Source organism: Pinus tabuliformis, chromosome X, assembly GCF_031772625.1.
Source record: "Pinus tabuliformis cultivar Carrire ecotype Pingquan chromosome X, CPIR1, whole genome shotgun sequence".
Taxonomy (NCBI): domain Eukaryota; kingdom Viridiplantae; phylum Streptophyta; class Pinopsida; order Pinales; family Pinaceae; genus Pinus; species Pinus tabuliformis.
Window position 1 is genome coordinate 23,530,297 of NC_142308.1, and position 20,944 is coordinate 23,551,240.

General features: G+C 35.6%; 1 protein-coding gene across 1 annotated transcript; it reads right to left on the bottom strand.

The window, feature by feature from the left end:
- Positions 1-17,762: 17,762 nt before the first annotated feature.
- LOC149138129 (trihelix transcription factor GT-2-like) lies at positions 17,763-19,791 on the bottom strand. The gene has a single exon (XM_089447303.1). It carries the CDS (start codon positions 19,536-19,538, stop codon positions 18,294-18,296), a length of 1,245 nt encoding a protein of 414 aa, XP_089303429.1. The 5' UTR covers positions 19,539-19,791; the 3' UTR covers positions 17,763-18,293.
- Between the last annotated feature and the right edge of the window lie 1,153 nt (positions 19,792-20,944).

Genomic DNA, 20,944 nt, shown 5'->3' on the forward strand with positions numbered 1-20,944 from the left:
TAGTTTCCTAGCCATAAAGTCCATGGTAGAGAAAATGTATAGGGACTTTAGGAAACACAAGGATGAAGATTCATCAAGCTCCAAACAAGACAAAGGAGAAGATGAGTCTCACTTCCATGACCACTGAAAAGGCAAAGGGAAAGAAGAAAACTTTCTCACACCTCCTAATAGCCCCGAACATAAAAAGAAGGCATCTTTGATTAAATTAGATGTTAAATTCGATTTACCTATATATGATGGAGAGTTAAATGCAGAAAAGTTGGACAATTGGATTAGAAAAACTAATGTTTATTGCAGAGTGCAGAGTATCGACTCAGACAAGAGCAAGATTCAGTTGGCAAGCCTACGCCTTGGAGGCACTACCTTGGTTTGGTGGGAAGGCAGGACCCAAGCTGACCTGAAGATACTTGGTAAGACTATCTCCGTCTGGAGTGAATTTGTTTCTGCAATCAAAAAGCAATTCTATCCATTGGGCTACATGTAGCAAGCCATGATGAGCTAGCAAACTCTTCGACATTTGAAAGGGAAAAGTGTACAAGGATACACTCAGGAATTTATAAAGAGAGCATTGATTCTAGGAATCTCATTAGACTCACCTGAGACTCTGTTGAAGTATATCGGTGGTCTACACAGCTACATGAGGCACACTATCCTCATGTTTAATCCCACTAGTATAGATGAGGTATCTATACAAGCTACTCATCTAGAAGCTAGAGGAAAGAATGGAAGTCCAGAAGTTGGGGGATCATCCCAACCCACTGCAAGTAAGAATAAGGAGAAAAGAAAGCAGAAATGGAAAGCAAAAAGGCTAACACTGCACAGAAAAGCAGGGCTTCATGCACTCATTGTAAAAAGGATGGGCATGATGATGAGCACTGTTGGATTCTGCATCCGGAGCTGAGACCTAAGAAGTTCGAGGGCAAGAAGAAGAAGATTGCTGCAGCTATTCAAAAATATTTGGGGTCAAACTCAGGAGATGAAACAACTATTGCAACCACAGGTATAAGAGGTAAGAATTCTAAAGTATATACTAGTAATTCTGCACAATCTATTATTGATGAAGAAAATGAGAGGAAAAGACATGAGCTTTTCCATATTCGAGTTATTTCCAAACATCAAAAGATTGATACTTTGTTTGATAGTGGCTCACAAGTAAATTTAATTTCTGAAGCAATTGTAAAGAAGTTGGGATTAGTAACTACACCTCACAAGAAACCATACCCATTAGGATGGTTGAATGATAAAGCACAACTGCAAGTGACTAGACAATGCAAACTCAAGTTTTCTTTTGGGTCAGCATTTGTAGATGAGGTTTAGTTAAACATAATTCCTTTGGATATATGTGGAATTGTTTTAGGAAGTCCTTACTTGTATGACAAAAAAGTTATTTTCTATAGAGCTGAGAACAAGTATCTATTTGTTAAACATGGAATCGAATACTTTGTAAGAGCTCATAAGCTCAAGAATAATTATACTCTCATAAACTCAAGGCAGATTAAATGAATGATAAATTCATGTAAACAATTCTTACTAATGGTTTTAAAGGAAAAGAAACCTAATAAAACCGATTTATTTGAGGGTTGTAATGCTAAACAACAAGTTGATTTAGAAAAAGTTGTTTCAGAGTATGATATCTTGTTTCAAGAACCTAAAGGTCTGCCACCCAAAAAGGAAATAGTGCATGATATTATTTTGCAACAAGATGCTCCATTGCCTAACATTGGAATATACAGGTTGTCCACTTTAGAGAATGTTGAAATCAAGAAACAGGTGCAGGAGTTGCTCGAGAAGAGGTTCATCATACCTAGCACATCACCATGTGAGTCACCAATCGTTTTGGTGAGAAAGAAAGATGGATCGTGGAGAATGTGCATTAATTACCGAGCACTGAATAAGATAACAATCAAAAACCGTTATCCCCTTCCTCGCATAGATGATCTTTTAGATCAATTGAAAGAAGTTGTTTATTTTTCCAAGCTAGACTTGCATAGTGGATACCATCAGGTCAGAGTTGCAGAACAAGATGCATGGAAGACTGCATTCAAAACAAAGCAGGGTTTGTATGAGTGGCTGGTTATTCCTTTTGGCTTAACTAATGCTCCTACTACTTTCATGAGATTAATAAATGATGTACTCGGACCTTTTCTTGATGATTTTGTTATTGTGTATCTGGATGACATTCTGATATTTATCAAAACATGGGAAGAATATTTAAAGCATGTTAAGAAGACACTAGATGTTTTGAAAAGAGAAAAACTTCATGTTAAACTCTCAAAATGTGAATTTGACAAAACATCTTTGAATTATTTGGGTCATATAGTAGGGGGTGGTGAATTGAAGATAGATCCCTCTAAGGTGCCAGTCATTGTAAATTGGCCTAAACCCAAATCTGCTACAGAAGTTAGAAGCTTCTTAGGAGAAACACAATATTGGAGAAAGTTCATTTCTAACTTTTCCTTAATTGCAGCTCCCTTACATGCTTTAACAAGATTGAACAAGGTGTTTCAGTGGAGAGGCAAACAGCAGAAAGCCTTCGACACCTTGAAATAAAATATTAGTACAACACCTGTACTGGCACTGCCTGATCTTCAAAGACCATTTGAGATCCAAACAGATGTCAGTGACTATGCCATGGGAGCAGTGTTGACGCAACACGATAAACCCATATGTTATCATTCTGAGACATTTAATTCTGTAGTAGTTAAATATCCTACATATGAAAAAGAATTGTATGCATTAGTACAGAGTGTGAAAAAGTGGAAACATTACTTAATGGGCAAAGAGACAGTCATACATATTGATCATCAACCACTTCAATATCTACACTCCCAAACTAAGTTGCAACAATCAAAACACTATAGATAGATGGGGTTTCTACAACAGTTTCATTTAGTCATTAGATATAAAAAGGGCATACACAATAAAGTTGCAGATATGTTATCTAGACCCATTATAAATGCATCTACTATACTTAAGCATAATTCTGTGTTACATGAGAGCTACATTGAACAATATGCTTAAGATATAGATTTCAAAGATGTATATGCAACTTTAAGTCAAGGCAAATGAGTAGAAGAATTGGATTATCATGTAAAGGATCGACTCTTATATCATTGTGGGAAGTTATGCATTCCACAAACTGAAAGAGTAAAGATAATTCGAGAAGCACACACTTCTCTAATATCAGGTCACTTTGGGGTAAGTAAAACAGTTGCACAGCTGCAAAGATTTTGTTATTGGCCAAAAATGAACGAGACAGTTTCTAGATATGTAAGAGGGTATACTATGTGTGCTAAAAGCAAGCCCAGCAATAGAAAACTAGGCTTGTACACTCCATTACCAGTTCCTTCTCACCCTTGGGAAAGTGTTTCCATGGATTTTGTTGGAGGACTACCTAAATCTAGGAAAGGTCATGATTATCTGTATGTTGTTGTGGATAGGTTCAGCAAAATGTGTATTTTGATACCTTGTAATAAATTACAGTTGAACAAACTACAAAACTGTTCTTTCAACATGTATGGGTTCATTTTGGATTACCCACTTCCATTATATCTGATCGAGACACCCGATTTGTGGGGAGAATTTGGTCAATTTTGTGGAACTGATGGACACCAAACTGAAGAAAAGCACAACTTTTCATCCACAAATTGATGGCCAGACCGAGGTAGTCAACAGGACAGTGATTCAGTTGCTCAGAGGATATTGCAGCAAACATCCTAAGCTTTGGGATGAACATTTATGTTATGTGCAGCATGCTTACAACAGAGCAAAACATTCTTCTACACGGAGATCTCCTTTTGAGACATGTTTTTGTTTCACACCAAGGTCTCCTTTGGATTTTGTCTTTGGTAAAGACACCACTGTTGAGGGACATAGTGATGTGGACAGGGCAACTAGGTTCATTGAGAAAATCCAAGAGATCCACTAGGCAGTACAAGAACAACTGGAAAAGAGCCAAGCCAAATACAAGGTAAGGCATGACAGGCATTAGATGGAGCATATTTTCCAAGTTGGTGACCAAGTCTAGTTGTATATCAGCAAGGACAGGATGCAAGGTGAAGGTAAAAAGCTAAAGCCTATCAAGTATGGACCTTTCAAGATACTTGAGAAGAATTGGTGAGAATGCTTTTCGCCTTGATCTACCAACTTACATGCACATCTACTCAGTTGTAAATGCATATTGCTTGAGATTATTTGAACCTTCACTAATTGAGGATCCCGAAGAGCAGAGTCAATTGCCTTCTATTGATGACCTGCTACCTGAATATCTTAATGAATTGCAGGAAGACACAGTTCTGGACAGGAAGGTGAGGACGACGCGTAGGGAAGATGTTGAGTACCTCAGAATTGGGCTCAAGGGTTCAAAGCCGAGTGCAAAGTGGATAGAGATTGGACAAGTGAGACAATTGTACCCTCACTTATTCGATGCTTGAAAACCAACTTTTGGTGGTCCAAAATCTTTTTCAATGGGAAGGCCATGATCCAAATTGGATCCATGAAAATTATCAAAATGCTATGACTGTATCAAATCAGGACAGACTTCAAAAACTTGTAAACAAAGAGCTATCAGGAAGGACCTCTGAACAATGGCAGTTTGTAGCCAACAAGGAACAAAGAGGACCTCGGTCAAAGCGCGCTAACCGAGGCCCATGGAGACCGCTCAGGATGAAAACTGGCAGTTAGGAAGTCCAGATCGAAAAACGGAGGCCCCGAGCACTCGATCGCATGGGAAGCTAGGAAACCGTAGGGAAAGCACTAAAGCGAAAGGCGAGTCCCGCGCTCCAAAACTGGCTGAATATCGGAGGCACTTTGGGCGGTAAGCAAATTTGGCAGAGAACGAACAATTCCACATATTGCACGATGCGTGTCCAGTGGATCAGAGAGAAAACTGCCTCTCATTGCGGGCTAACGGTCGAGCAAGTCAACCGCACGATAAGAGTGAACACCTTAGGATCTGGGGGCTCCAGATCTAATGGCAGAGATTGCGCCCGATAAGAAACCAGATCTGGAGGGAGAAATAAGCTGCGGCATATAAAAGTCTGAATTATGATTTGACCGCTGAGTTGGCGGGTGAATCATTACACAGCGTAACCGAGATACCGAACCGTTTGAGGAAGAGCTGGTGCAGTTCATGAGAGGACAAGTGGCCACTTCCATATGAGACATTACGCAGATGACGCAGAGGCAGGGAACTCCAAGCAAACAGCAACCGGTGATCCTAAGAGGCGGAAGAGGAAGCGAACAGTTAAGGACGTCTTGGCTTTAAGCCATGAACAGACAAAAAAAAAAAGCGAGCACTGTAAGAAATAATAAAAAACAGGAGACGGAGAGAAAGAACAGAAAATAAACAAGAAACAAAATAGAGAGCCGAGCTAACCTGCAAAATAAGGTAGCATCGAGCAGACAGAAGGCTTGAGAGGTTCGAGCAATCCCTAAGAGGATATCTGTCAGGAACTGAGTACCAAATTGGACTCAGCCCATTTAAGACCGGTTGAGGTCGAGACTTGGTAAGGAAGAGTCTGTGCACTCTAGTGGCTTGGGGAATCCAAGAACCACCCTACTAAGCATTATCTATTTCAGGAGACTCAAATTGAGCTCCTCATTGTAAAAACTCTGCTTTAAAGACACAATAAGAAAAGGCCACCACTGAAAGCTGGACTGGAGACGTAGCCCAGGAGGATTGGGTGAACTCCTTATTAATTTGTTGTGTTCTTGTATTTTCTTACTGTGTTTCTCTTACTATTTTCCATTTTCCAGTGTCTGTGTATTTTGCAATTTGATCGATCTGTTGCCTAAGATAACATAGACACACACCAGCATGTGAATCTGTAATACCTTCATTCATTAATTAATTAACTGAGATCACTCACGAGTGATTTTCAAATCACCTACAGAACTTAACTGACTTGTAACTGTATTAAAATCATTTAAATGGTCAGCAACAGATCCACCTTCTGACATCTTCATATTAAATAAACGCTTCACAAGAAATACCTTATTTGAGGCCGAGGGTTTTTCAAATAGTTTGGCCAATGTTGACATTAAACCCTCTGTTGTCATTTCCTTTGAAATGTTAAACACTACCATCGCCGCTAGGCACAATCGTATTGTTCCAAGTGCCTTTCTGTAGAGAATATTCCATTCTGTGTCTGTCATACTCGTCGGCTTCTTTGTCTTTCTGCTCAATGGTAGGTACAGATCTCTCTGATACAGATAATCTTCCATATGCATCTTCCACAGCTGGTAGTTTTGGCTGTTGAATTTTTCGACCCTAAACCTACCATCTTCTGCCATTGCTTCCACTCGAACCAGGAACCCTTCTCTCCTGCGAGTTTATCAGCCAAATAGACCTTTGACTCTGATACCAATTGCTAGAAAATTATATATTAACGAGCAATGGAACACATAAAATATTGCAGAAATATAAACACAGAAAACACATAAAATAAGAGAGATACAGATATACGTGGATCACCTAGTTTGGGCTATGTCCACGAAGAAACAGCCAGTGCTTCTTTTTATATTATCTAGCAAACTGAAAGAGATACAACCTACAGTAGATCCACTGTAACTCCCTCTTCGCTCTCAATCTCCTCTCTCTTCCTCACTCAAAATACAGATATCCATTGACGCAATACAATTCCCTCATATATAGCGATGGGTTGCCTTCTAGGGCGAAAAACCCTAAATTAAACATAACTTCTATCGTCAGATCATCTGCCTAATGAACGGCCCAGATTGACTAGAAATTACAATATTTTTACAAGGCAATTTTACATTTATTTTTAGCTTCGGGGGCGCTGCCCCCGAACCCTCACCAGGGGACCGCTGGCCCTCGGACCACCCAGCCGTGGAGGGGTGTGCAATCTTCCTGGGGTATACATCTGGCTGAAATCTTTGAATACAGAAGATAATCAGGCTCCACACCCAACAAATTAGTCTAGTAATATTGTACATACTTTTGCTTTCTGCAAAATGTTTTCCATATTAAAAATTAAAAAATATAAAGAGGATATGTTCTAAAACAAATATCAAAGGACAAAAAGAATAAGAAAAAATCAAAAAAGTCAAAAAATATGAACCCCAAACAAAAACAGATCATGAAAGTGTGCAAGTCTAAGTGCCACTACTTTTTACGTCATTGTGCAAAATAATGGTTGTGTGCAGCTTGTCATAAATGCCACAACCCATGATAGTCAAATTGTTTAATCTTGACTACTTCATGCTTTAAATTTCATGTTTATAAATAGAGAATAAAGATCTAGCCAAACTGTTTAATCTTAGCAGATCAGTAGTTAGGTAGAGAAATAAAATGTGCTCATAAGCTTATTCTGAGCCATTGGAAGCTATAATGTTAGAATTAGATAGTTTTCTTTTCAAAAGAAAAATGAAAGAAAGGGTTTGCTAGCTTAAATGCACCCAATAAAGTGAAGAAAAAATGTTAAGGCATGTAAAGGGTAAGTAGAAGAAAGGTTGTAGAAGTACAAGGTTGATTGAAGCATAAGCACATTTATCATGCTTAATCCTATGTTTCAGTGTGCAGGAGTAGTTTTGAAAGTGAAAGGATGTTCATAAGTTGATCTCGTTAATTTCCCCTCATTTCATTTCACCCCCCACTACATACTTACTAATTTCCCCATTATCCCATCATTTTTTAAGAAAATACCATTTTCCCTTCATTTTGACCCTTACCCGTTGGTTTCACAAATTTCCCTATCAAATTCCCCTTTAAAAGTCATTTCCATATCCAAAACCCCTTTTCCCTAGTGTGAAACCCATTCCCCTTGAAAAAATACCATTTCCCATCATTTTAACCTTGTTTCATTAATTTCAACCATTTTACCTAGTCATTCCCTTTAAAAAATCATCCCCCCTTATTAATTTCCTTATTTCCCCTAAAAACCCATAAAACCCCTTTTAACCTAAGTGTTATGTCCCCCCCCCCCCCCGCATTACTTAACAAACCTCTGTAATTTCACATTTTCACAATACAAAACCCGTGCATTATACTTTTAACCCGCACCACTTATTTATTAAATAATTACAAGTTAAGTGTAATTATCCCCCGGGCCCCACTAATCTCCCCCTGATTGACCTCTGTACAGCTTCACTGCGCGATAGCCGTTAGATATTTCACCCCCATATTTGACGGTGCACATCCATATCTCGCGCTCCTAACGTCCGACCTTTATCAACCAGAGAGCACACAAGATTCATGGTTTTGCTCGGGCCCCTTTTGGTTACATGGCAGCACCGGGTGAACTCATGTGCTCTCAAGAAAATACCGCCCGATGGCCAAAAGCAGGGCGATGGCCTCCGAAACCGCCTCCCCGCTAAAGCCGAAACCACTCACTATTCCTATTATGAAATTCCACGCCAATTCTAGCCGTTACCCGTTAAAACGCCAAAGACGCTCATTTTCGCTTGTTTTTCACTAAAACCTGCCTAACCCTTCCTATGCCACCCTAAGCCTCTGCAACCGAATTTCACCATGGATTACCTCCCGAACACGCTTCGGACTTCGTCCATAGTTCTTCCCAATTCAAATATAGCCTTCGGTCACCTCCTATCAGACCTAGATTTTATTAACGAATTGTTTTATTTTGCAGGTGATTAAGCAAAACAGGAACTTGGATAAACAGTTTTGATACTAGTTCCAAAATCTGTTTACTCTACGATTCGCAAGGAAAATGTATTCAAAAGCTTAATTAAGAAGAAAAAGACAATTATTACAGAGCAGAAGGAAACAATTTACACAATAATGGTTAAAACACAGATGAAATCATGTTTCACCAACACAGAAAAAGACTTACAAACCACTCTCCAAGCAACATTATGTATTCTACATAGTAAAAATCATTTTTACTAAAAACACATAAACATGAAAGAGAGTAAGATTTGCAGTAAAAGGTAAAAATGAAAGCAGGTGACAGAGAATTCATAGTAAAAGACTAAACAGAGGAGACAGTTAAAGAAATACAATTGAAAAAAAACAAATGGAAGTGTATCAGATGAAAGGTCATAAGTAAATATTGCATCCAGCATGAAGACCAAACAACCAAGTAGCTTAAAGGGAAAAATATTAGAGACTAAAAGACAGCAGAACCTAAATAATAACGACAGCAGGCAGCAATTCAAAAGTTGTCTCTATCTTCTTGCATGAAGATATTTCCTTTTCCTAGATTAGTTCTCAATGCAGTTTGAGATATTTTGTAAAGTTCTTTTGTATAAATACTTCATAATTCGAAGTATTGAGGGTGGATTGCTATACATTTGTAAATTTATTTTGATCTTAAACCTAAGGGTGATTGTACCAATTTTCAAGTCGACAGACTGGAGCAAGTAATAAAAATATTGCAATAGAGAACTCATGAAATGAGCTATTACAGTGAAGTATCTTCTTTGTCTGATTTTGTTACCTTCTTATGTGTTTCATAACTTAATTGTTATCTAAATTTGAATGATTTAAATATAAATTTAACTCAGAATTTGTTTAAGTACACTCTGTTTTGCACAGTTAGTCATTTATATGTTTCCTTCTGATACCCGGATTTGAGAACCCTTAATTGCTCTCCCATCCCTGATGACCTTTTTCACTTCTCTTCATGATCCGGCCTAGGGAACCCTTAATTGCTCCATGGATCCGATTGGAAACCATTTCACCTTCAAGCCTTTGAGATCTGTAGTAACTCCTCTATCTTGCCCTCTAGACACTATTTTTAGAACTTAATCCAGTGTTGTTTGTCTGACATTTGACCCCATAGCCCAATGGTAAAAGACAACCCTTTTCATCTAAGTAAGTGATCTCACCACCCAAATTCAAATCAAAAACCCAAGCACAATCATAACTAGCCTAAAATTAATTAACTAAAACAAAGTTAAATCATAAAGAAAGAACCCTCTCTGAAATTAGAAAGGCTAGGTCCGGATCTCCAAAAGTGGTCTGTGGTTACCTCTATCATTTCTTTTTCTGACAACTTTGAAGAAATTTTGGAGTGATAACAAGGAGTATAAACTTATATAACAAAAAATTTGTCAAAATTTAAATTTTTAACTTTAATTTTTATTTGTTTGCTCATAAGGCTTTGAATTAACTATGAACAAGTGCTCTGTCAAAACAGTCATGTAATTTTTGAAAAATAATAATATTATATAATCAAATTCATTTAAAATTTTGTTCCAAGAATACACCTAGTAAACTTATTGTTATAGTATAAAGACATAAAGTTATAAGAATATTTTTATAAAAATATTACAATAAAAAATTAACCTTTTCCATTAAAAATTATTTAAAATTATACCTAAATATTTCGAACTTTACACTTATATAAAATACAATACCAATAATAATAATAATAATAACAGTAACAATATTATACACATTAGGAATGGCCATCCTACATGTACACATAACGTGGAATTGGTGTAAATCGTTACTTCTCCCCAGTATTAACATTGGGAAGTAAGCCTAGAGTTTAAACCCTCGAACTATGACCGAACAGTCAAATATTTTAATTAGTGAAGCCCTTTATTGCACGACTTATGTAGCATTTTGTATGACAAATACCCAAGCAAACATTGGTGTAAACGGTTACTTCTCCCTAGTATTAACATCGGGAAGTAAGCCTAGAGTTTAAACCCTCGAACTATGGTAGCGTTTTGTATGAGAAATATCTAACCCCAAGCAAACATTGGTGTAAATGGTTACTTCTCCCTAGTATTCATATCAGGAAGTAAGCCTAGAGTTTATACCCTCGAACTATGGCCCAACAGTCAAATATTTTAATCAGTTACTTCTCCCTAGTATTCATATCAGGAAGTAAGCCTAGAGTTTAAACCCTCGAACTATGGCCCAACAGTCAAATATTTTAATCAGTGAACCCCTTTATTGCACGAGTTATGTAGCGTTTTGTATGACAAATATCTAACCCCAAGCAAACATTCATGCGAGTTCACCCTTTACAGAATACTGGAAACTTCAATTGCACAGCAAAATAATACCCATATATATACACACCATCATAAAGAAAATGAAACCCAAATGCACACCATCAGAAAAACCCAAGTGCACAAGCAAAGAGACAAACAAGTATGGCAAACAAGCTACATTTTCTCATGTAAATTGGTAATAACAACCTTTTCTTTACTGCAATGGAAGGAGATATATGATTGGGATTTTCTATTTTAAGGAAACTATATCAATAAAATGTAATTTTCCATTGTGATGTGTGTTATAAATATTATCATATATATATATAATTTTCCATTGTGATGTGTTATAAATATTAACATATGTATTATGTAGAATAACGAGTGTAACTATATAGATATATAATCTTTTGTGAACCTAAATTGCATTTTATTAATTATTCATTTGTATGTTGTAATAAACATATAGTATTATTTTACAAAATTAGTACATGTCATAATATCTGCATTATTTTGGGAATATGGTATCAATGAATGTCACAATATTTTCCATTTTTTGATATCAACATTAGTTCCATGTAAAAGAGAGTGTCATAAAGGTTTTTGTGATACATATCACTTTGATATTATTGTTTACACAACTTGATACTACATTGGATATTTTTTATCATTTCCCTATAAGAATGGCGAGAGGTAGTTGGCTTGTAAAGTATTAGTCGCAACAAAAGTCTTCCCAATTCTAAAATTGGTTTTGGAGTGCTAATGTTTAAGTTTACACAACATTATCACTCACTCTTTAGGTTGGCATCATTCTTTGTAAGCCTTATTTGGTTTCTGGAGGTTCTATATGTAATGTCCAAAATAGTCATAAATCTTACCACAACATCTAGATATCTCATGATTGGTATTTGAGGGATCCTTTCTTCAACAACTCTATCATTCCAATGGTTGTTTTTTTTCATTTTGAAAACAGTTGTTCTAGATGCTTAAATCAAATTGTTGATGTTCATTCCTAACTTCGTCAAATGAATGCATGGGAATGGATATATATATGCACATAGAGATACAGTTATTGAAATATGGATATTTGACTGCTTCATTCTATTTAGGAATAGATATCATAATATCGGCCATGTTCTTGACATATTTTTATTTCGTACCATATTCAATTCTTTAGGTTTGTATTGAATCCAAAAGGAAAAGTTGTTCAGTCATCTTCTTTATGTATATGAAATATCCTCTAGATAATGAAAATCAAAATTAAAAAAATGGGTGATATATGATGAATCTATATGACCAATCGTTTCACATTAATATTATCCTTATAATTGTGTATGTTGTGAATCATGGGACATGCATAGAAAATGTGAGAGATGTGATTTGTAAGGAATTATTACATCAACAACTTTGTCAATCCAAAAGTTGGGTTTGAAGCGCAAATCTATGGCTTATGTGTTAGCATCCTATGGAGGCAAGTCACGCCTTGTACATCCTCTTTAGCTTCAACTCCTACATTAAAATAGGCTCATAATTGTTCCCTATATGAAAATCCAACAAAATTGGTCCTATGTATATAAAAATTGTGAAACTAATGTGATATATAATACACCTCTTACTCCATTAGCATATCTCATAATTGGTCCCTATATGATATTCAATTACTACATTAGCATATCTCACAAATAGAAATCACTCCTCCCTCTTAGCCTAAGGATTACAGTGACGTTGTTATACTAGGCCAACCCACAAGTATACTCACTTAAGATTTCACAAGGCACGAAGCTAGTACAACATTCATAGGCGCAAAGTCATTACAACAATGTTAATCGTGTCACTAGAGAGGATTTGAACCTGGGTGGGAAAGATAGCAATCATTCCGCCCAACCACCCGAGATAACCCCAATTGACACAATTAGACATCACTCTTATCAAAAAAAAAATTATCTAAGAAATAAGAAGAATTATAAAATTGTAAATTTTGAGAGATTTCTATATGACATCCAATTACTACAGTAACATATCTCATAATTTGGTCCCTATCTGTGACTCCATTATTATATTTCATAATTGGATGCTATGATATTCAATTACTACATTAGCATATCTCACAACTAGACATCACTTGTATCAAAACCTTTCTTATCTAAGAAGTAAGAAGAGTTATGAAAGTATAAATAAGATTCCATGTGTTGTTCATGATTCAAATATTCAACTATGACATATCCCATGATTGAGATGTAATCTCACACTAGTATTTTCTACCTTTATTGTCACAATAACATATCTCATAATCGATCTCTATCTGATATCCAATCACTACATTAATATATTTCATAATTAGACATCATTTACACCAAAAGTTTTGCTATCTAAGAAATAAGAAGCACCCTTTAATTGATGAATTGTGCAAATGTGGGCCAACCAAATAATATTTAAAAATATTTCATTTGTTCATGATTTAAATAGCTCCTATGACATATCCCATGATTGAGATGTAATCTCACACTAATATTGTCCACCTTCCTCATTATTCTGTGACATATCCCATGATTGAGATGTAATCTCACACTAATATTGTCCACCTTCCTCATTATTTAAATAGCTACTATGACACATTCCATGATTGAGATGTAATCACACACTAATATTGTCCACATTCCTTTCCCATGTTTCCCTTGGAGGGGTTTGGGTTTAGGAATAAGGAACCTTGCCATCAAAATCAAAAGGTTGTGAAAGTGTGGGACAACCCAACAAAATTTACAAAGAATCTATATGGTGTTCATGATTATAATAGCTCAATTAAATTTTACTTAATTTTGGGATGTAAATTTCTATATAGATATGATGACATATTTTCTCGGTTTAGTATTATTTATGTGGAGTATTTTTTTGGCAAAAGTCACAATTTCGCCCTGAAAAATAATGGAAATTGGGGCACAAGAATTTTTGGAACTCTGGGTTACAATTGTCAAGCTTTGGGATTTTGGGTGACGTGAAGGTTTTTGATGGTGTTGAATCCATTTCCACCATTAAAAAACGATTAGAACACAATTAGAATCTGCCCAGGCCAAATTGTGGCCATGGTAAACAAAGTCATTTTTTTAACTTTTTTCATTTTAGATTTAATAACTAAATGATATTACTAATAAAATCACAAAACATATTTTAATATTTTTTTATACTTATTAATTAAACTCTTTACCTAATGAATTGAAGATCAATAGCATTGAACATTATATATACTTAACCATATAATATTATAGTAAATTTTGATATCACAAAATATAATTTATTTTTTTCTTTATATACTTATTCAGATTATGAAGTTAAACATAATTTTTTTTTATTATAGTAAATTGAATATCAAAAAATTAAGTAATGCAATTAAAAATTGTGTATGCATTCATTATTGGAGGGGCTTTAAAAAAATGTATATATATGGGGTGATATAATAATATTTTTTTAGCCAGGTTTATGTTAATGGTGTATGCATTCATTATTGGAGGGGCTTTAAAAAAATGTATATATATGGGGTGATATAATAATTTTTTTTTAGCCATGTGAAACATAAACAGTTAATAAAAAATTTCCATCTAAATCAAAAAGTTGTTACAAGGTGTGAGGCAGCTAATCTATGTGATCAATGTAAATTTTGTTTACTCAATAAATACATTAAACATAAATTAATTTATTAATTTTATTTTATTATTTAATATAATAATTTTAAAATTTTAATACATTTTAAATTTGTTATTAATTTAATTTAAATTAATAAAATAATATTTTACCCAATTACCATGTTAATATTATCATTTAATTTTTGTCACATTTTATAAATTTTTTAATTTGTGATTATTACTATCAATCATATTCATACATCTTGTTTTACTTGTGATTATTACTATTAATCATATTCATACAGATCAAAAAAAATCTTTATGATTATTACATCAATCATACTTATATAAATAAAAATAAAAAACTATGATTCTTACATCATATTCACATAGATAAGATATTTTAGTAATTATTATATCAATCATATTTACTTAGATAAATAAAACTTAAAAAGAAAAAAAAAATTACACTAATAATGACTTATTTCATGGTAAATTGTGAACTTTTTTTATCTTTACTAAATATCTAAATTTTTAAACTAACAAAAACTCACCACTTTAAGTCTACATGAAAACAATGAAATAAAAGTATCACCCCTTTCTTATGGACATTACCAATAAAAAAGACTTATAAAGCAATGATGTTTAGCATTGTTACATGGACACCCACCATGAGAGGGGCTTCAGAAGTAATCAACCGTGTCCTTCAATGAAACAGCTGTGTAACTGTGAAACAGCCCAACAAGATTTAGAAATAATCCATGTGATGTTTATCATGCCACCCAAACTTCTGAAGTCATATTTTCAACCCCAAGGCAATCATTCTAAGAAATTAGTACACTCAAGTATTTGCTACATGCCAAGAAACAATGATTGACTTTTGGCTTGGAAGCTGGTTTGCCATACCCAAAAGTCATCCTAGAATAATAACACCAAATAGATTTGATCCATTTTGCCATTATCCTCTGAATCCAATTTTTGCTGTTGTCCTGAGTTATGTCAGGTTTATCTCACAGCCCTCTCTATGGAGGCAAACTTCCTCCTGTATCTCACAGCCCTATCTATGGAAGCAAAGTTACTCAGTGTATTGAAAGGAAGTGAACCAGAATTTGAGGGATGAATTGTGATTTAAATTTTGTTGCTATTTCAAATAAATGAAGTGTTTTTACATGTTAATTTTCCAAAAAAATATATAAATGAGTAAACATATATTTTTAATTATTATATTTATTCAAATTTTACAAATAAATTCAAATTAAAAATAAATTAATAATTATAAATACTTTAAAATGAAATATATTATCAATTAAAAATAATAATAAATAAAATAAAATAAAATTATTTTCCACTTTTAATTCAGTCTGATCCGGTATTACTCAGACTGAGCCAAGCCATCTCATCAAAATCTGCTTGACCTCTGCACAGAAGCGAAAACCCTCCGAGGTTTTTAAAATCTAACTGGTTAGATCAGAGAACTAATTGATTAAAATCTAGTACCTCACTGAGAACTAATTGGTTAAGATCTAGCAGAGAACTAATTGGTTAAAATCTAGTACCTCACTGAGAACTAATTGGTTAAGATCTAACACCTCACTGTCAGTCAGATCTGATAAGCTGCCACACATAAGAGGTGCAAATGAACAAAGCACGCTGTCAAACACCACACTTCTTGCTAAGATATTATATATAAGAGGATCTTAACTGACTGTAAAACTTTCTTTTAGCCTTTTTGCTTAGCTGCCACAAATTCTGCAATTTTAATCATTCAAGCTTTGCATCCAACCACATTACTAAATTGATAGTGAAGAGCATCTCTGCAATTTTAATTATTCTAAGATTTGCATCCAACCATATCTACAACTAAATTGATAGTGAAGAGTATCTCTGCAATTTTAATCATTCAAGATTTGCATCCAACTACATCTACTAAATTGATAGTGTGACAGAACATAAGCAAACTCAAATTCACTAAAATTTCATCGATTTCTTAGTTTTTATAGGGATAGAAAGTATAGATTTATATGAGAAAATTTGTTAATTGTTTTTTGTAAGTTTGGCAACACTACATATTCATAATATCCAATATATTATTCAGATCAAAGTATCAATATATTATTCAGATCAAAATATCAAAAAATGCCTTAACAAAACACCCAATCAACATATATCCAAAACCTTATACACTAAAATTTAAATTTTATTTTAAATTTAAAAATAAAAATAAAGATAACCAAATAATATTATACCATCAAAATTCATTCAAAAATTTTAACCAAAATTTACCACTATAGTATTCCTGTATAAAAACATAACTCACTGCATCAAGATACTCACTAAAATTTCATCGATTTCTTAGTTTTTATAGGGATAGAAAGTATAGATTTATATGAGAAAATTTGTTAATTGTTTTTTGTGAGTTTGGCAAGACTACATATTCATAATATCCAATATATTATTCAGATCGAAGTATCAATATATTATTCAGATCAAAATATCAAAAAATGCCTTAACAAAACGCCCAATCAACATATATCCAAAACCTTATACACTAAAATTTAAATTTTATTTTAAATTTAAAAATAAAAATAAAAATAACCAAATAATATTATACCATCAAAATTCATTCAAAAATTTTAACCAAAAATTTACCACCATACCACCATAGTATTCCTGTATAAAAACATAACTCACTGCACCGGAACTTGTGAAAGAATCTTTCTATAAAAAAACTGTGACAATTTAAAAAAAACATTTTGCATTAAAAACTACTTACGATTTAGACCTGAATATCCAAAACTTTGCTCTTACATAAACTGTAAATGAATAAAAAATACTAAAATACACTAAAAAATCAACCAAATTTTGCACATAACCTCAAAAATCACACCAAGATTAAACATATCACATGTACACATAACATGGAATCGTCCTCCTCTTAACTGGTCTTAACACTTGCTTCTCCCTGTATTAACATGGGGAAGTAAACCTGTAGTTTAAACCCTGGCCCAACAGTCAGATATTTTAATCAGTGAAGCCCTCTGGTACTAACATGGGGAAGTAAACCTGGAGTTTAAACCCTGGCCCAACAGTCAGATATTTTAATGGAGTTTAAACCCTGGCCCAACAGTCAGATATTTTAATCAGCGAAGCCCTTTATTGCACTTCTGCAACGTTCTGTACGACAAATATCTACCCCCGAGCAAACATTCATGCAAGTTCACCCTTTACAGAATACTGGAAACTTCAGCTGTACATCAAAATAATAACAATCCAACACCCTTCTCTCACATAAGTATACACACCATGAAAAAGAAAATGAAATGAACCAGCAAAGAGACAAACAAGTATGGCAGAACAAGCTAAATTTCTTGATGGTAAGTTGCTATATTCAACTTCTGGAAGTTTCTGAACAGGCCAGATAAAATACACAGCAGCTGGCCTCACAGGCACTGAAGGCAGCATACACAGAAGCCCCATAGCCGCCAGAACACTGCCTTGAACTACATACCTTGATGACCTAAATCCTCCTTTTGAAGATAACAGCAAATCATTCCTTCTTATGTAACAGAAGCAAATCATTCATCTATATGTACAGAGCAGTAGCTTAACTACCAACTATAGTCTTTAAATGGTCTGGCCTGGCCTGGCCTTTTTGATACATAATCTGACAGAATGAAATTATATTAATGTTTACTTAGGCCAATAGAGAAGTTGCAGAGCTTCACCCCACGCTTAATCCTAGAAATTTCACCCTGCTTCGGCAGAGCGACCAGTGCCAACGGTAGCCGTGAGTTCTGCATAATAAGGGCTCTCGCTCCGGTCCCTCTTGCCATCGCTCACATCTTTGAACTCTGCCATGAGCTTGTCCCATTTTTCTCTGCACTGCTTCCCATCCCGCTTAATACCCTCCGCCCCCAAAAGCTCAGCAAGCTCTTCCCACAGCGCCGCCCGCCGAGCGGACTTGGCAAATCTCGACTCCATCTCAGCCCTAAACTTAATTAACCGCAGAACCTCCGCTCGCTTCCAATTCTTTGACCTTTTCTTTGGCCCTCCGCCACCGCCGCCAAAATTGGGAACAATTACGCCACCGTCGTGATCAGTCTGGTCAGAACCCCCGGTGGTTGGTTTGGGTTTAAATTCTTCAGCCCCGCAAAACCCTGGGTCGCGACCGCAAAACCCTGAGTCACCATCGACGAGCTTCTTGGCTAAAACAATCATTGTGTTATTAAATAAACACCGCTGCGCTCTTTCCTCCGCCCGCCACTTTTCCTCCTTTTCTTGACGAATCCGCTCGCGGATTTCCTCTTTCCGCTCCATGGAGTCCAGCAGATCCACGAAAAACCTCTGCTGCCGACTCACCAGGCTCTCCAGGAGCTCACGAACAGCGTCCAGGTCCGTCGCCGAGAGGCCTCTTGGCGTCGTTTTTCTCCGCTTCCCAGCAGGGGACCCTTCTTCCGTCATCTCATCGTCAGTCGGAAAATTGCTGGGAGTCTCGGCGGAAACGAAATTCGCCGCCGTGGCGGCGGTAGCGGCAGCGGCGGCCGCTGCCGCCGCCTTCTGAGGCTTGAGAGATAGCAGCGGGTCCAGCTCGTCAAAGAACGGGAAGTCCTGCCTGTCGCGCTGCCCGTCGCGGACTTCCTTATAGCTCGCCGTCAATTTCTCCCACTTGTCTCTGCAACGCTGCGCGTCCCGGACCACGCTCTCTCGGCGGAGCGCTTCAGCGATCTCCTCCCACAGCTCCGACTTCCGCCCGCTGCGCGCGAACCGCGGCTCCATTTCCGCTCGCAGGCGGATGAGTTTCAGCGTCTCCGCTCGCGTCCAGTTCTTGGACCGCTGCTTCTTGTGCTCCGCCGCCCGCTTCCTCTCCTCCTCCGCCTCCACGCCGCATTTCTCCGCCAGCGGACGGACGGAGATGGGCATAACCACCTCCGCCAGCTGGTGGCTACGCTTCTGCACGAGCTGAGCAGCGGCGTGCTCGTCTGGTTCGTTCATGGCGTCGGCCTTTTTATGTTTTTAATTATAAAAAAGGCGGCGAATTTAGGCCGGAGTGTGGTCGTCCTCGTCCTCCGCCGCGGTATTTGGCCGGGATTCAAATTAGTGCGGCCCAATTCATTCCCGCTATCTTTGTCTGAGCCTCTCTGATCCGACCAGGGCTTGTTATGTTTCCCGAGACCATGAATACAAAGGGGGCGGTAGATAGATCTCGTCTCCCCATGAAGGACGTTAAAACTGTCAAGACTTGCCAAATTTGCGCGTCATATATATAGACATATATATTTCTTTTACTTCCTTACCAAGATAACATATGCATAGATGACATCAATAGAATATAATAATGAGAATTAATTACATTTTATATTGTGTTTATAATAATGAGAAGTAATTAAATTCTATATTGTGTTTATAATAATGAGAATTAATTACATTTTATATTGTGTTTTCACTATAGAATATAATAGTGAGAAGATATGCAGAATTAATAAACTTATTTATTAATGCTTGCAGGTGAACAAATTTGGTGGTCAAATGTACATGGGAAAAAATATATGTATAAAGGAAAAGTGGGTGTTTCTTCACGGTGAAGTTGAGAAAAGTTGTTTCTTTAATTAGGGATGGTGTGAAGTTGAGAAAAGCTGTTTCTGAATATGGTATGGTATGTTAGGGTTATGAAATGAAGTAAATAATAGTTAAGTTAGTAAATTAATATATTTGATAATAAAAAGTATGGGAAAAAGTTAAAGTTAAATTTGATTTAGAAGTTATTATTTAATGGTGAATTATTTTGTTTTTCATAAAAATGAAGGTAGGTTAATAAGGAAATTCAAAAAGAAAAGGATATAAAGACACTAAAAATAATAATCGTGTTTCTCAAAAATCACTTTACCATGTATCTAGGGTAACGTTAACATAGATGAGATTGCTAAAAAAAAATTATGTTAGCTTTTTTTCCCTAATCATATTTATTGGATTCCAAATAACAAATGGGTTTATTTTCTCATGAGAAAAACTTATTGACACTTAAATAACAAATGGAGATATATTTGATGATGTGGTTATGTGGAAAAATCTATATTGGAGATATATTTGATAATGTGGTTATGTGGAAAAATCTGTACTGGTGAAAATGTGTTCATATCGGAAAAACTATATTAGTGAAAGTGTATTTCTCAAAAAATCACTTTACCATATTTCAAAGGTAAGGGTAACACATATCGGATTGCTAAAAAAACAAAACAAAAAACAAAAACAAAAAAATCATGGTAGCTTTCTTTCCTTAATCACACTTATTGGACTCCAAGTGACAAATGGGTTTGTTTTGTCATGAAAAAGAATTATTGGTACTTAAATAACAAATGGGGATATATTTGATAATGTGGTTATGTGGAAAAATCTATATT

Coding starts and splice junctions, on each gene's coding strand:
- LOC149138129 (XM_089447303.1), bottom strand. CDS start 19,538: ATGAACGAACCAGACGAGCACGCCGCTGCTCAGCTCGTGCAGAAGCGT.